The 17,289-nt window shown below is 42.4% G+C and overlaps 1 protein-coding gene across 2 annotated transcripts in view; it reads right to left on the bottom strand.

The window, feature by feature from the left end:
• Positions 1–10,096: 10,096 nt before the first annotated feature.
• The window catches only part of GEMIN2 (gem nuclear organelle associated protein 2), a 23,952-nt gene continuing 16,759 nt past the window's right edge, over positions 10,097–17,289 (bottom strand). For both annotated transcript variants that reach the window (XM_025392126.1, XM_025392127.1), the window contains 3 exons: positions 14,839–14,949; positions 13,244–13,302; positions 10,097–10,501 (listed from right to left, as the gene is read on the bottom strand). In XM_025392126.1, coding sequence (XP_025247911.1) covers positions 10,462–10,501; positions 13,244–13,302; positions 14,839–14,949 — 210 coding nt within the window. In that variant the 3' untranslated portion in view covers positions 10,097–10,461. The remainder of the gene's footprint in view (positions 10,502–13,243; positions 13,303–14,838; positions 14,950–17,289) is intronic.

Genomic DNA, 17,289 nt, shown 5'->3' with positions numbered 1-17,289 from the left:
CACAATAGCCAAGAGGTGAAAACCTTTAAGGATGAATGGATAAATGGATAACGAAAATGTGATATATACATAGATTGGAGTACTATTCAACCTTAAAAGAGATGTTTCATTGGGTGCGGTGACTCATGCCTGTAATCCCAGCACTTTGGGAAGCAGAGGCGGGTGGATCACCTGAGGTCAGGAGTTCGAGACCAGCCTGGCCAACATGGCGAAAACCTGTCTCTACTAAAAAATACAAAACAGTTAGCTGAGTGTGGTGGCATGCGCCTGTAGTCCCAGCTACTTGGGAGGCTGAGGCACAAGAATCACTGGAACTCGGGGTGGCGGAGGTTGCAGTGAGCCGAGATTGCGTCACTGCACTCTAGCCTGGGTGACGGACATTCTGTCTCAAAAAAAAAAAAAAAAAATTCATAGGCGTGGATGAATCTTGAGGACATTTTGCTAAATGAAATAAGCCAGTTACAGAAGAGCAAATAGCACATCATTTCACTTATATGAGGTATCTAAAGCAGTCAAACTCAGAAGCAGAAAGTAGAATAGTGATTACGCAAGGATAATGGGAGGAAAAAATGACAGTTTGTTCAGTGGGATAGAGTTTCAGTCATGTAAGTTGAAAAAGTTCTAGAGATCTGTACAACAATATGCATATAGGTAACAAGACTATATTTTACACCTAAAACATTTGTTGGGGGTGGATTTGGATTTCTTTTTTTTTTTTCGGCGGGGGGAAGGAGTCTTGCTCCTGTTGCCCAGGCTGGAGTGTGGTGGTGCGATCTTGGCTCACTGCAACCTCTGCCTCCTAGGTTCAAGCGATTCTCCGGCCCCAGCCTCCAGAGTAGCTGGGATTACAGGTGCCTGCCACCACGCCCAGCTAATTTTTTTTTTTTCGTTATTTTTAGTAGAGACGGGGTTTCACCATGTTAACCAGCCTAGTCTCCAACTCCTGACCTCAGGTGATTCACCTGCCTCGGCCTTCCAAAGTGCTGGGATTATAGGTGTAAGCCACCACGCCCAGCCAGATTTCATGTTTTTTTAACCACAATAACAAAATGACAACAAAAAGTTTGTATTGCAGAAAGCACAATTTTAAAAAATAAGGAAAATCATTTACAGTGCATACCACATAAACGAATATTGGCAATTTTTTTTTGTAGTAATAGAGACGGGTCTCCCTATGTTGCCCAGGCCAGTCTCGAACTCCTGGGCTCGAGTGATCCACCTGCCTTGGCCTCCCAAAGAGCTGGGATACAGGCGTGAGCCGCCACTCCCAGCCAAATATTTGCACTTTATTTTTTTTTTTTTTTTTTTTTTTTTTGAGACGGAGTCTCACTCTGTCCCCCAGGCTGGAGTGCAGTGGCCGGATCTCAGCTCACTGCAAGCTCCGCCTCCCGGGTTCACGCCATTCTCCGGCCTCAGCCTCCCGAGTAGCTGGGACTACAGGCGCCCGCCACCTCGCCCGGCTAGTTTTTTGTATTTCTTAATAGAGACGGGGTTTCACCGTGTTAGCCAGGATGGTCTCGATCTCCTGACCTCGTGATCCGCCCGTCTCGGCCTCCCAAAGTGCTGGGATTACAGGCTTGAGCCACCGCGCCCGGCCCCAAATATTTGCACTTTAAAAATGCACATATAACTTTAAAACACACTTTAATTCAGCAATTCCACTTCTACAAAGTTAACCTAAGTAAGTAAATGAGTATGAGAACTTGTATGTATAAGGATTTTCACTATTTGGTTAAGTGTCCATTGATGGTACTTCATTAAATTATGATGCTAACAGCCAGGTGCGGTGGCTCATGCCTGTAATCCTAGCACTTTGGGAGGCTGAGGCGGGTGGATCACAAGATCAGGAGTTCGAGACCAACCTGGCCAATATGGTGAAACCCCGTCTCTACTAAAAATAAAAAATTAGCCGGGCGTGGTGGCACACACCTGTAGTCCCAGCTACTTGGGAGGCCGAGGCAGGAGAGTTGCTTGAACCCGGGAGGCAGAGGTTGCAGTGAGCCGAGATTATGCCACTGCACTCCAGCCTGGGCGACAGAGTGATACTTACTCCATCTCAAAAAAAAAAGAAAGAAAAAAAACTATGATGCTAACATACAAGGAAATTCTGTGCAGCTGTTAAAAAGGATGAAATAGATTTACATGAATTTACATGGAAAGATGTTAACTGGTATATTAAGAGAAAAAAATTTGCTACAGGATACTGCACATGTAATATTTAAGTGTATATAATGAATATATACATAGTATCAAAAAGATTGAAAATTAGAAGTAAATTATACAGTAGTTCTCTTGAATTTTTCTTTTTTTCTTTTTAAGATGGAGTTTCGCTCTTGTTGCCCAGGCTGGAGTGCAATGGCACGATCTCGGCTCACCACAAACTCCACCTCCTGGGTTCAAGCGATTCTCCTGTCTCAGCCTCCTGAGTAGCTGGGATTACAGGCATGCGCCATCACACCCTGCTAATTTTGTATTTTTGGTAGAGAAGGGGTTTCTTCATTTTGGTCAGGCCGGTCTTGAACTCCCAACCTCAGGTGATCCACCTGCCTCGGCCTCCCAAAGTGCAGGGATTACAGGCCATGAGCCACCATGCCCGGCCAATTCTCTGGAATTTTTGACATTAAGTTTCTGTATTATTTTGGATTTTCATTTTATTTTTATTCTTTTGAGAGGAAGTTTCACTCTTATTGCCCAGGGTGGAGTGCAGTGGCACGACCTTGGCTCACTGCAACCTCTGCCTCCCTGGTTCAAGTGATTCTCTGGCCTCAGCCTCCCGAGTAGCTGGGATTACAGGCTCCTACCACCATGCCTGGCTAATTTTTTGTACTTTTAGTGGAGATGGGGTTTCACCATGTTGGCCAGGCTGGTCTCGAACTCATGACCTCAGGTGATCCACCTGCCTTGCCCTCCAAAGTGCTGGGATTACAGGCATGAGCCACTGTGCCTGGCCTATTTGGGATTTTAAAATAATCATTTCCCCAATACAGATTTTTTATCTGGAGTGGGAAAACATGATAAAACTAGTGATTTTTAAACTTTTTTGGAGTCCTGGGATTCCACAGGGTGCCTGATACGGTTTGGCTGTATCCCCACCCAAATCTCAACTTGAATTATGTCTCCCAGAATTCCCACATGTTGTGTGAGGGACCCAGGGGGAGGTAATTGAATCATGGAGGCCAGTCTTTCCCAGCTATTCTCGTGATAGTGAGTAAGTCTCATGAGATCTGATGGGTTTATAAGGGGTTTCCACTTTTGCTTCTTCCTCATTCTGTCTTCCTGCTGCCATGTAAGAAGTGCCTTTTGCCCTCTGCCATGATTGTGAGACCTTCCCCAGCCACGTGGAACTGTAAGTCAAATTAAACCTCTTTCTTTTGTAAATTGCCCAGTCTTGGGTATGTCTTTACTAGCAGTGTGAAAACGGACTAATGCAGTAAATTGGTACCAGTAGAGTGGGGCGTTGCTGAAAAGATACCTGAAAATGTGGAAGCGACTTTGGAACTGGGTAACAAGCAGAGATTGGAACAGATTGAAGGGCTCAGAAGAAGACAGGAAAATGTGGGAAAGTTTGGAACTTCCTAGAGACTTGTTGAATGGCTTTGCCCAAAATGCTGATAGCAATATGGACAATAAAATCCAGGCTGAGGTGGTCTCAGATGGAGATGAGGAACTCCTGGGGAACTGGAGCAAAGGTGGCTGTTGTGTTTTAGCAAAGAAACTGGTGGCATTTTGCTCCTGCGTTAGAGATTTGTGGAACTTTGAACTTGTGAGACAGGATTTAGGGTATCTGGCTGAAGAATCTTTTTTTTTTTTTTTTTTTTTTTAAGCACAGTCTTGCTCTATCACCCAGGCTGGAGTGCAGTGGCACGATTTCGGCTCACTGCAACCTCTGCCTCCCAGGTTCAAGCGATTCTCCTGACTCAGCCTCCCAAGTAGCTGGGATTACAAGCACACACCACCATGCCCGGCTAATTTTTATATTTTTTTGTAGAGACGGGGTTTCACCATGTGGGCCAGGCTGGTCTCAAACTCCTAACCTCAAGTGATCCACTCGCCTTGGCCTCCCAAAGTGCTGGGATTACAGGCGTGAGCCACTGCACCCGTACCTGGTTGGCTGAAGAAATTTCTTTTTCTTTTTCTTTTTTTTCTTTTGAGACAGAGTCTCACTCTGTCACCCAGGCTGGAGTGTGGTGGTGCTATCTCGGCTCACTGCAAGCTCTGCCTCCCGGGTTCATGCCATTCTTCTGCCTCAGCCTCCTGAGTAGCTGGGACTATGGGCACCCACCATGCCTGGCTAATTTTTTTTGTATTTTTTTAGTAGAGACAGGGTTTCACTGTATTAGCCAGGAAGGTCTCGATTTCCTGACCTTGTGATCCACCTGCCTTGGCCTCCTAAAGTGCTGAGATTACAGGCGTGAGCCACTGTGCCCAGCCGGCTAAAGAAATTTCTGAGCAGCAAAACATTCAAGAGGTGACTTGGGTACTGCTAAAGTCACTCAGTTTTAAAAGGGCAACAGAGCATTCAAGTTCAGAAAATTTGCAGCCTGACTATGATAGAAAAGAAAAACCCATTTTCTGGGGAGAAGTTCAAGCCAGCTGCAGAAATTTGCATAAGTAGCAAGGAGCCTAATGATAATCCTCAAGACCGTGGGGAAAATGTCTCCAGGCCATGTCAGAGACCTTCATAGCAGCCCCTCCCATCACAGGGGCTCCCATCAGGTCCAGGAGGAAAAAGTGGTTTTGTGGGCCAGGCCCAGGGTCCCCGAGCTATGTGCAGCCTAGGGGCTTGGTCCTTTTGTGCAAGCCGCTCCAGCCGTGGCTGAAAGGGGCCAATGTATAGCTCAGGCTGTGGCTTCAGAGGTGGAAGCCCCAAACCTTGGCACTTTCCATGTGGTGTTGAGCCTGCGGGTGCACAGAAGTCAAGAACTGAGGTTTGGGAACCTCCACCAAGATTTCAGAAGATGTATGGAAATGTCTGGATACCCAGACAAGTTTGCTGTAGGCGTGGGGCCCTCATGGAGTACCTCTGCTGGGGTAGTATGGAAGGGAAATGTGGGGTTGGAGCCCCCACATAGCGTCCCTACTGGGGTATCATCTGGTGGAGCTGTGAGAAGAGGGTGACCATCCTCCAGACCCCAGAATGGTAGATTCACCTACCATTGCACCATGTACCTGGAAAAGCCACAGACACTCAACCCAGCCTGTGAAAGCAGCCAGGAGGGAGGCTGTACCCTGCAAAGCCACAGGGGTGGAGCTGCCCAAGACCATGGGAACCCAGCTCTTGGCATCACTGTGATCTGGATTTGAGACATGAAGTGAAAGGGGATCATTTTAAGATTTGACTGACCCACTGGATTTTGGACTTGCATGGGGCCCACAGCCCCTTTGTTTTGGACAATTTATCCCATTTGGAATGGCTGTATTTACCCAATGCCTGTACCCCCATTGTATCTAAAAAGTCACTAACTTGCTTTTGATTTTACAGGCTCATAGAGGGAAGGGACTTGCCTTGTCTCAGATGAGACTTTGGAGTGTGGACTTTTAGGTTAATGCTGAAATGAGTTAATACTTTGGGGAACTGTTGGGAAGACATGATTGGTTTTGAAATGTGAGGACATGAGATTTGGAGGGGCCAGGGGAGTGGAATGATATGGTTTGGCTGTGTCCTCACCCAAATCTCAACTTGAACTGTATTTCCCATTATTACCACGTGTTGTGGGAGGGACCCAGGGGGAGGTAACTGAACCATGGAGGCTGTTATTTCCTGTGCCATTCTCATGATAGTAAGTCTCATGAGATCTGATGGGTTTATCAGGGGTTTCTGCTTTTGCTTCTTCATTTTTTTTTTGTTTTTGTTTTTTTTTTTGAGACAGATTTTTGCTCCTCACCCAGGCTGCAGTGTAATGGCCCGATCTTGGCTCACCACAACCTCCACCTCCCAAGTTCAAGCGATTCTCCTGCCTCAGCCTCCTGAGTAGCTGGAATTACAGGCATGCACCACCATGCATGGCTAATTTTTTTGTATTTTTTGTAGAGGCTTCACTATGTTGGTCAGGCTGGTCTTGAACTCCTGACCACAGGTGATCCACCCGCCTTGGCCTCCCAAATCCCAGGCTCACACCTGGGATTATAGGTGTGCACCACCATGCCCAGCCCTTCCTCATTCTCTCTTGCTGCTGCCGTGTAGGAAGTGCCTTTTGCCTGATTGTAAGACTTCCCCAATCACGTGGAACCGTAAGTCCAATTAAACCTCTTTTATTTGTAAATTGCCCAGTCCCGGGTATTTCCTTATCAGCAGTGTGAAAACGGACTAATACAGTGCCCTAGGCTGGGAGCTGGGTAGGGGTAGAGGGATAGCCCTGAAGCTACAGGAAGTCAACAGGTGCAGCTGGTAAAGACCTTAAGACCTTTTGGTTTAAAATATCTGCTTCTCTGGTTTAAAATGTTCATCTCTGGCCAGGCACAGTGGCTCACGCTTATAATACCAGCACTTTAGGAGGCTGAGGTGGGCGGATCACCTGAGGTCAGGAGTTCAAGACCAGACTGAACAACATGGTGAAACCCTGTCTCTACTAAAAATATAAAACTTAGCCAGGCATGGTGATGGGCACCTGTAATCTCAGTTACTCAGGAGGCGGAGGTTGCAGTGAGCCGAGATCACACCATGGCACTTCAGCCTGGGCAACAGAGCAAGACTATATCAAAAATAAATAAATAAATACATAAATAAATGAATAAAATGAAATGTTTATTTCTATTTGTCTCTACCCTCCTGAAAAATGGCTTTATGCAAGGTAAGTCATTATAAGAATGGTTTCTTGGTTAACTATTAGAGATCCTCCAGCTTGCTAGTAGAGGTGTGATTAATTTTTTTTTTTTGAGATGGGAGTCTTGCTCTGTTGCCCAGGCTAGAGTGCAGTGGTGTGATCTTGGCTCACCGCCACCTCTGCCTCCCGGGTTCAAGTGATTCTGCCTCAGCCTTCTGAGTAGCTGGGATTACAGGCGTCTGCCACCATGCCTGGCTAATTTTTTTGCATTTTTAGTAGAAATGGGGTTTCACCACGTTGTGAAATGTCCAAGCTAGTCTTGAACTTCTGACCTCAGGCAATCCATCCGCCCCGGCCTCCCAAAGTGCTTGGATTACAGGCATGAGCCACCACCCTCGGCCAAAATTTTTTACACCTCTTGTCTATTGCACATGCAAAATTGCCTTTTTTTTTTTTTTTTTTTCTGAGATAGAGTCTTGCTCTGTCATCCAGGCTGGAGTACAGTGGCGCAATCTCGGCTCACTGCAACCTCCACTTCCCAGGTTCAAGCAATTCTCCTGCCTCAGCCTCCTGAATGGCTAGGATTACAGGCACGCACCACCACGCCCAGCTAACTATATTTTTAGTAGAGACAGGGTTTCACCATGTTGGCCAGGCTGGTCTTGAACTCCTGACCTCGTGATCCACCCGCCTTGGCCTCCCAAAGTGCTGGGATTACAGGTGTGAGCCACCGCACCCAGCCACCTTTTTCTTAATGTTATCTAGTTCTCAGTAATTTTATTCTCTATGAGTAGAATGCCCAAGTGTATGCCCAGCCACGTTATGAGAGAAATGTAAATTAAAACAATTGACACTTAACTTCTATTAAAGCAATCCCCAACTCACTCCCCAAACCCCACCCCAAGCATCATATCAGCAAAAAATGTGAGGCTATAACATAGCTAGCTGTGGTACAGGTTGGTAATCTAAACCCTTTATAGTAGACTGCTGCCTGCCTACCCAATATCTACTCTCCCCTTTTAAAATAGAACCCCACTTTTGTTAGGAGTAGCAATGTGTCCAGGTACATCTTCCAGCATTCTTTACAATTAGGGCTGGTCATATGTCATAATTCTGGCCAATGAGATATTAAGTTGAGGGTTTCTTTTTTTTTTTCTTTTTTTTTTTTTTTGAGACAGAGTCTTGCTCTGTCGCCCAGGCTGGAGTGCAGTGGCACAATCCCGGCTCACTGCAAGCTCCGCCTCCCGGGTTCACGCCATTCTCCTGCCTCAGCCTCCCGAGTAGCTGGGACTACAGGCGCCCGCCACTGCGCCCGGCTAATTTTTTCTATTTTTAGTAGAGACGGGGTTTCACCATGGTCTCGATCTCCTGACCTTGTGATCCGCCCGCCTCGGCCTCCCAAAGTGCTGGGATTACAGGCGTGAGCCACCGCGCCCGGCCAAGTTGAGGGTTTCTTAAAATGCTGTGCTCCCCAGATACAAACAACAAGAAGGGGTGGTGCCATTTCCCTCCCTGGAGTGTAGATGTGAGGCAAGAGATAAAGAAACCATACTTCATAACTGAAAAGATGAAAACTGCATACTAAAATGATGAAAGAGAAATCTGGATGGAGCCCAGAATATTTAAGACATTGTAAAGCTGCTGCACCATCCTGAACTTCTCACACCAGAATTATATGAGAAACAAAAACAATTTTAGAAACCTCAGTTTAGCCAAGTTTTCAAATGCAGTATTAACTGATAGACTGTTATGGCTTGTCTACTTTTGGGAACTTTTGATTAAAGAAAAAAAGTTTGAAAAAAGAAAAAGTTGCGTACATGAAGATATCAGTGTAGTATTTTTTTATATTAGGTTAGCACTGAAAATAAAATTAGATATCCAACAATGAGAAAATTTTTAAGTACTTAGGACAGCAATTTTATAGTGAGCTTTATGGGCTGGGCACAGTGGCTCATGCTTGTAATCCCAACACTTTGGGAGGCAAAGGTGGGCGGATCATTTGAGGTCAGGAGTCTGAGACCAGCCTGACCAACATGGTGAAACCCTGTCTCTACGAAAAACACAAAAAATTTAGCTGGGTGTGGTGGTGCATGCCTGTAGTCCCAGCTACTCACGAGGCTGAGGCGGGAGAATCACTTGAACCCAGGAGGCAGAGGTTGCAGTGAGCCGAGATTGCATCACTGCACTCCAGCCTGGGTGACAGAGTGAGACTCGTCTCAAAAACAAACAAAAATAATAATAAAGTGAGCTTTATGAAGACATTACAGAAAAGATTCAAATATAAAATGACTTCTGTTCTAATTATAACTAGTGGCAAAACTGTTGGTTGTCTCATCCATGGTAATTCCCAATCCCCATTTTGCTTTCCCACCTTCCATTAGTGAGATTGGAAAGGCTTACAATTTCATTTTCCCACTTTCCTGGGAACAAGGGGTGATCATGTTGTACATTTACGGCTAGTAGATGAACACAAGTCTGATCTAAATTTCTAGAAAAGGTTTTACATTTATGAGAAAAGGATCAGATGTGGAAGGCCCTTTTCCCTTCTTTTTGTCTTGAATACAGCAGTCACATTGGCTTGAACTGCAATGGCCATCTTATTTCCATGATGGAAAGGCTAAAGGAATCTGAGACCTTGATATCACTGAGTCACTAAACCAATGCCAGTGGCCAGCTCCTTTAGACTTCTTGTTATCTGAGAAAAATAAACCCCTATTTGAAGAACCATTGCCACTTGGATCTTTTGTGTTACTTAAAGCAGAAAACATTCCTACCTGATACAGAAATAGATAAATTATAAGTGATATAAACAAATTAAAACAGTTGACCTGTTAGAGTATTTTTGTAAGTGATTTGTTAGATAAAGTTCTGTTTGTGCAATAAAGCATTTAAAAATAAAAGTATTGAGGCCAGGCATGGTGGCTCATGCCTATAATCCCAGCACTTTGGGAGGCTGAGGCGGGCGGATCACCTGAGGTCAGGAGTTTGAGAGCAGCATGGTCAACATGGTGAAACCCTGTTTCTACACAAAACTTAGCCAGGTGTGGTGGCGGGTGCCCGTAGACTCAGCTACTCAGGAGCCTGGGGCAGGAGAATCACTAATCACTTGTATCTGGGAGGCAGAGGTTGCAGGGAGCTGAGATCCTGCCACTGCACTCCAGCCTGGGTGACAGAGTGAGATTCCGTCTCAAAAAAAAAAAAAGTACTGTTTGATTAATTTTATTGCTGACTATGAACACATTTGCCATTTAATCCAGATTATTTTAATTCTGATGCTAAGGCCATCCATTGTCTTTTGTTAGGACTCAAATAAAATTTTAGTAACCAAAACATATTTTCAATAAAATTTTCTATGTATATAAAGAAATAACAAAACAACAAAAAACAAAAAAAGAACAAAACAGCACCAAGAACCTATGTAAAATTTCATCATACAATTTCTATGCAAGCTGCTTGATTACAGAAAACTGTTCAAACTGTTTATCAAAAATTGAGTGGGATTTTCCATTGATATTTCAGATATTCAAATCAATACAACCTATATTCTGAGTATCAATCTGAATTGCATAGGTTAAGATGTGAACCCTTCACATAGTGTTGAAGATGTGTTGCAATCTGTACTTGAATTGGCACTGCTTTCCTCAGAGTTAGGCTGCCTTCATGAGAAATATCTTCTATCCCTGAGAGATCAGCTACATCAAGATGGCTCATCAGCTAAATCACGTTGGTCAAAATACCTAGTAAAAAAAAAAACAAAAACAATTTGTGTATAAAGATATTAACTATCGCACTATTTTTAACAGGCAAAGACCACAAGCAACCCAAACGTCCATCAATAAGAGACTGGTTAAATAAGCTATGGTATGTTTACACAGTGGAAAATTATGAAGCCATAAAAAGGGAAACAAGGGAAATATACTGCTAAAGTATGAGGAAAATATTTATACTGCTAAAGTATGATTTCCAGGATTTATTAAGTGAAAAAAACGAAGTACAGAACACATTGTTCTGGATGCTACCTACCTTATGTGAGTATGTGTAGGATTGCAAATATACATGTTTGTTTATATTTTTCTTTTCCTTTTTTTTTTTTTTTTTGAGACAAGGTCTTACTCTGTCACTCAGGCTGGACTGCAGTGGCATGATCCTGGCTCACTGCCCAGACTGGTCTTGAACTCCTGGGCTCAAACAATTCTCCAGCCTCAGTCTCTCAAAGTGCTGGGATTACAGGCATGAGCCACCACACCTGGCCTACTTATACTTTTAAAAAGAAACAATGAATGAAAAGATAAAACAAAAATTAGTAATAAAATGGTTAACTAGAGGAGAAAAAAGAAAAGAGGATAATGAGGATAAAGATGGATGCTAAAATACTCCAAATGTACCCTGAATTACAATTTTAACTTTGGCAAGGTAACTATTTTATGTAATTACAAGATTAAATAAAAAGGAAAATCACTAATCAAATTCTGTCATGGCTCACTGCATTCTTGAACCCCCGGACTCAAGCAGTCCTCCCACCTTGACCTCCCAAAGCACTGGGATTACAGGTGTGAGTCACTGTGCCCGGCTTTCTTTCTTTCTTTTTTTTTTTTTTTCTTTTTTTTGAGATGGAGTTTCATTCTTGTTGCCCAGGCTAGAGTGCAATGGCATGATCTCGGCTCACTGCAACCTCTGCCTCCCAGGTTCAAGTGATTCTCCTGCCTCAGCATCTTGAGTAGCTGGGATTATAGGCATGCACCACCAGGCCCGGCTAATTTTTTATTTTTAGTAGAGACAGGGTTTCACCATGTTGGCCAGGCTAGTCTTGAACTCCTGACCTCAGATGATCCACCAGCCTCAGCCTCCCAAAGTGGTGGGATTACAGGCATGAGCCACCATGCCCGGTCCTTTTTTCCCTAAACTTTCAAATCTTTATGTCCTCTTTTGTAAAGTGTTACCTTCAGAACCTTTTGTAGTCTAGAAGTTTTTCCATTTTTATCTAACTTTTTGAGGGCAAAAAATACACTTGAATGTTTTTGCTTTCATAATTGCATAGTACTGTAAAATCTCAATTGAGACAGTCAGAAACTATACTTGTCTCAGGTTTCATTAATTACTGGTTTGCTGAGCCACCAATTACTTAACCTTTCTGAATCTGTGTCATTATCTGTAAAAGCAAAAAAATCAAATCCAACAGAGCTGAAAGGAAAAAATTTATTAAAACAAAAACAACAAAAAAACACAACTCTGAGCTGTTGTAAAGAGTAGAGATACTACACATAAAGTAACTAGGGCAATGTTATATCATCCCATTTAACTGCTGCTACCAACAGATGAGGCAGGTATTAGCTTCATTTGTGATCAGCATAGTTAAAAGCTTAGCTCCGGAGTCAAAGTTGCCTGGGTTTGGATCCTAACTCTAACACTTGCTAGCTTTGTGACGGTAGTAATGTTATTTAACCTGTCTCTGCCATGGTTTCCTCATCTGTAAACTGGTAACAGTACCCACCTCAGGAGGATTAAATGGGTTCCTCAATAAGAAAAATGCTTGGCACAAATTGCCCAGTAAATATTAATTATCATCAGCAGCATAATTATTGTAGATCAAGAAACTAGATATTGAATATGTGAAAATATGGAAACAAGATTACTTGCCTTCCCGATATTTAAGTATATTATAAAGCTTTAAAAAGGTACTGGCATTGGAATAAAAACACTGATCTATGGAACAAAAATATGTCCAGGAGGAGACCTAAAATAAATATGTGTGTGTTTTATTGCCTGGCCAATATGGTGAAACCCCATCTCCACAAAAATACAAAAATTAACCGGGCATGGTGGTGGGTGCCTGTAATCCCAGCTACTTGGGGGGCTGAGGTGGGAGAATCGCTTGAACCTGGGAGGTGAAGGTTGTAGTGAGCTGAGATGGTGCCATTGCACTCCAGGCTGGGCAAAAGAGCGAGACTCTGTCTCAAAACAAAACAACAAAAAAAGTTTTCAAATAAATTCCAAGAAGAATTTCTATGTAAGAAATGAAATCAAACAGATACTAAATAAAAATACGCCACAACTGAAAATGAACACAGGACACAGGCAATTAAAAAAAAATGCAGGCTGAGTGCAGTGGCTTTACGCCTGTAATCCCAGCACTTTGGGAGGTTTAGGTGTGAAGATCGCTTGAGCCCAGGAGTTTTGAGACCAGCCTGGGCAACATAGTGAGACCCTGTCTCTACAAACAACTTTTTTAATTAGCTGGGTGTGGTAGTGCTTGATTGTGGTCCTAGCTACTCAGGAGGCTGAGGTGGGAGGATTGCTGGAGCCCAGGAAGTTAAAGCTGTAGTGAGCTGTGATTGTGCCACTGCACCCTAACTATAGCAACAGAGGGAGACCCGGTCTCAATAAAAACAAACAAACAAAAAACAAATGTAATAAATACATCCTACCCTCACTGACCTCACTGATATACAAATAACAAAGAAGCCAAGGATTAACTATACCTGCTAACCAAGCAGATTAATAAATTCAAAGCAGGAACCCGCTCATCATCTTTGCTATCCTAAAAAAAAAAAAAGAAAGAAAAATTTAAATATTGTCTGTTCCTATTATTTTTGAAATAAATTTCCTATGAAGATGTAAAACATGAAACATGAAAACTTTATTATATGACAGTAATCATCATGTGGAAACAGGAGCCCTCAAAGAAAAAGGAGAAAACTGTGGAGTTAATGATTCCTTGAGAAACATCTAAGACTATCTTTTAAATCAAGATTCTGAATAGGGAAAAAAAAAAAAAGTTGAGGAATCTAAGGGGGATAACTTGGGGGAAATTTTTCCCTGGTTCCTACTAGAGGAACAATAAGAATCCTATGTCTTAACTGTACAGTGATGAATATATATATATATTCATATATGTATCATATATTAGTATGTAATACATAATATATTAATATATTGTGCCTTAACTATAGTGAATATTCATATATAATAAATATATATTAAAATAATACATCTATGAATATATATATTCATCACTGCAGTCAAGACACAGGATTCTTTTCTATATAATGCATACAATATATGTGAGGATATATAGAATATATATGTGTATATATAATGTATATATATTCATCACTGTATAGTCAAGACACAGGATTCTTATTGTTCTTATATGTATTCATTACTGAATATATATATGCCAGGCATGATAGCTCATGCCTGTAATCCCAGCACTTTGGGAGGCTGACATGGGTAGATCACCTGAGGTCAGCAGTTCGAGACCAGCCTGGCCAACATGGTGAAACCATGTCTTTACTGAAAATACAAAAATTAGCCAGGCATGGTGGTGGGCGCCTGTAATCTCAGCTACTCCAGGGGCTGAGGCAGGAGAATCGCTTGAACCTGGGAAGTGGAGGTTGCAGTGAGCTGAGACCGCACCATTGTACTCCAGCCTCGGTGACAGAGTGAGACTCCATCTCAAAAAAAAAAAAAAAAAAAAATGGCTGAAGCTACAGCAGCCATCTTGGATCATGAGATAAGCGTGAGGATGAAAGCCACATATGACAAAACTCAAAGGTCTAGGTTACTGCCATCTTAGTAAAAATCTAATTTTTTTACCTACTTTTTTTTTTGGAGACAGAGTCTCACTCTGTTATCCAGGCTGGAGTGCAGTGGTGCGATCTCAGCTCACTGCAACCTCCGCCTCCTGGGTTCAAACAATTCTCCTGCCTCAACCTCCTGAGTAGCTAGGATGACAAGCACCCACCACCACGCCTGGCTAAATTTTGTATTTTTAGTAGAGATGGGGTTTCACCATGTTGGCCAGGTTGGTCTCAAACTCCTGACCTCAGGTGATCCACCCACCTCAGCCTCCCAAAGTGCTGGGACTACAGGTATGAGCCACCACACCCAGCCCAGACTTTCTTTATGTCAGAAAACATTTCCATATTATTTAAGCTACTATTATTTTGGGCTTTACAAATCTAATTGCAACCAATAAAATATTCCATGTGTTTTCTTATTTCACTGAACTCCTTCTTTACCACCATATAAATTGGTGGGTGCTTTTAATTTTAAACAGTAAGTTGCAACTTACCACTAAGAGCCTCACTTCGGAGCACCTTCTTGCAAGCTGCCGAATCAGTGAATGAGCCTCAGGTAATAAAGGTTTTTCAAGACAAGCCAATAAAGCATAAAGCCATCTTCCCTAAAAAAAAATTCAAAAAAGTAACATTTAGACAAATACTGAACCAGAAGTTTATTTTTTAAATGTCCAATGTTATGCCTGATTATCTGCTATGAATAAATTCATAGAACATTTAACTATATTATATTTGGGTATAGATAACAAAGCCTCATTTGGAGAGCCAGGTGTTATCTCTTGTATCCTATAATTACAGACACAGGACACTGGATACCTCAAAATATTGCCTGATCTCCAAAGAGTTTGTTTCAGATATTCCTTATGACAGGAAGTTCTCATTTGTAAGCAGAAAACTACATTAAGATGAATATAAATACTTGAAAAAAATTAAGATTTTTTTTTCTTTGTTCTGTATGGACAGATATATAAATCATTTTATAATTGTATAATTTTGTCCTCTGGGGACATACAAACTATACCACAGATGAAATAATCTTTTGACACTTCTATAAATACTAGTACAGGCTGAATGTATCCTCACTCCCTTTTAAAATGGGGTTTTCAGTTACAAAATGAACACATATTTGATGCAGAAAAACTGTGAAGAATACCACAAGGACAAGAAAAAACAAATCTGCAATCCCAACATTCCAGATAAAACTTTGACTCACTTTTAAAATGTTCTTGTTTTTCCTATTTGTATGTATGACTTTCTTTTTTTTTTTGAGACGGAGTTTCGTTCTTGTTGCCCAGGCTGGAGTGCAATGGTGTGATCTCAGCTCACTGCAACCTCCGCCTCCTGGGTTCAAGCAATTCTCCTGTCTCAGCATCCCAAGTACCTGGAATTACAGGCATGCACCACCACACCCAGCTAATTTTGTATTTTTAATAGAGATGAGGTTTCACCGTGTTGTTCAGGCTGGTCTCGAACTCCTGACCTCAAGTGATCCGCTTGCCTCAGCCTCCCAAAGTGGTAGGATTACAGGCGTGAGCCACTGTGCCCGGCTGTACAACTGTTTTCAATACAGTTTCATCAGTTGTAATATCATCTTGTAGCCATCTTTTTTATTTATAATACATAATAAAATGTTTACCATGTTGTTTTTGTCTTTTTTTTTTTTTTTTTTTGAGATGGAGTCTCACTCTGCCACCCAGGCTGGAGTGCAGTGGTGCCATCTCGGCTCACTGTAACCTATGCCTCCCAGGTTCAAGCAATCCCCCTGCCTCAGCCTCCTGCGTAGCTGGGACAACAGGTGACTGCCACCATGCCCAGCTAATTTTTGTATTTTTAGTAGAGATGGGGGTTGCACCATGTTGGCCAGGCTGGTGTCAAACTCCTGACCTCAAGTGATCCACCTGCCTCAGCCTCCCTAAGTGCTGGGATTGAAGGAGTGAGCCACCCCACTCAGCCATCCCATGTAGTTAAATGGGATTAACAAGGGAATGTTAAGTGTCTGGTTGAGAGTATTTAATAACATCTCCTTGTTTAATCTCATTTAACAACATGGGGAAAGTTTATTAAGTATTGCAAGTAAAATGGTGACAAAGGGTATGTATATTCATCAAGGTTTTTCAGATATGATCACCGGATTGTATCCTGGAAAGGTTATACCAAATTTGTATTTCCACCAGTACTATATACAACTTCATTTATTCTGAGCAACATATCACTTTGGGGAAACCTAAAAAATATTAGGACAAAATTTAAATAGCAATTTATACAACACACTAAGATGGTTTCCTCGGGCAAACCCAAATCAATAGTTAAGACTTTCTTACACAAGAAGATTCAAATCCAGGTTTCTTTTACAAATTGTGGAATTCTTTTTCTATAAAAAAAAAATTATATGTTTCAACTTGACTCAAATTTTAAGGGATACATTTAATATGTAAAGCTAGCATTTGGATATTAAATATTCTCTACACTTGTCTGCAACAAGATAAGGAGTTTGTACCTTGTACCAGGATATATATCAACTCTTTCATTGACTTTTTCTCAAAGTAAGACTTTCTTTTTTTTTTTTTTTTTTTTTTTTTTTTTTTTTGAGACGGAGTCTCGCGCTGTCGCCCAGGCTGGAGTGCAGTGGCGCGATCTCGGCTCACTGCAAGCTCCGCCTCCCGGGTTCACGCCATTCTCCTGCCTCAGCCTCCTGAGTAGCTGGGACTACAGGCGCCCACCACCGCGCCCGGCTAATTTTTTGTATTTTTTTTTTAGTAGAGACGGGGTTTCACTGTGGTCTCGATCTCCTGACCTTGTGATCCGCCCGCCTCGGCCTCCCAAAGTGCTGGGATTACAGGCGTGAGCCACCGCGCCCGGCATTTTTTTTTTTTTTTTTTTTTTTTTTTTTTTTAATGGGGGTGGCCCCTAGCACCCAAGGGGGGCGTGAGGGGGGGGTAAAGGGG

This window comes from Theropithecus gelada, chromosome 7b (assembly GCF_003255815.1).
Source record: "Theropithecus gelada isolate Dixy chromosome 7b, Tgel_1.0, whole genome shotgun sequence".
Classification (NCBI taxonomy): Eukaryota; Metazoa; Chordata; class Mammalia; order Primates; family Cercopithecidae; genus Theropithecus; species Theropithecus gelada.
The sequence above is the reverse complement of the archived record's forward strand: the minus strand, read 5'-3'. Positions and strand labels throughout refer to the sequence as shown.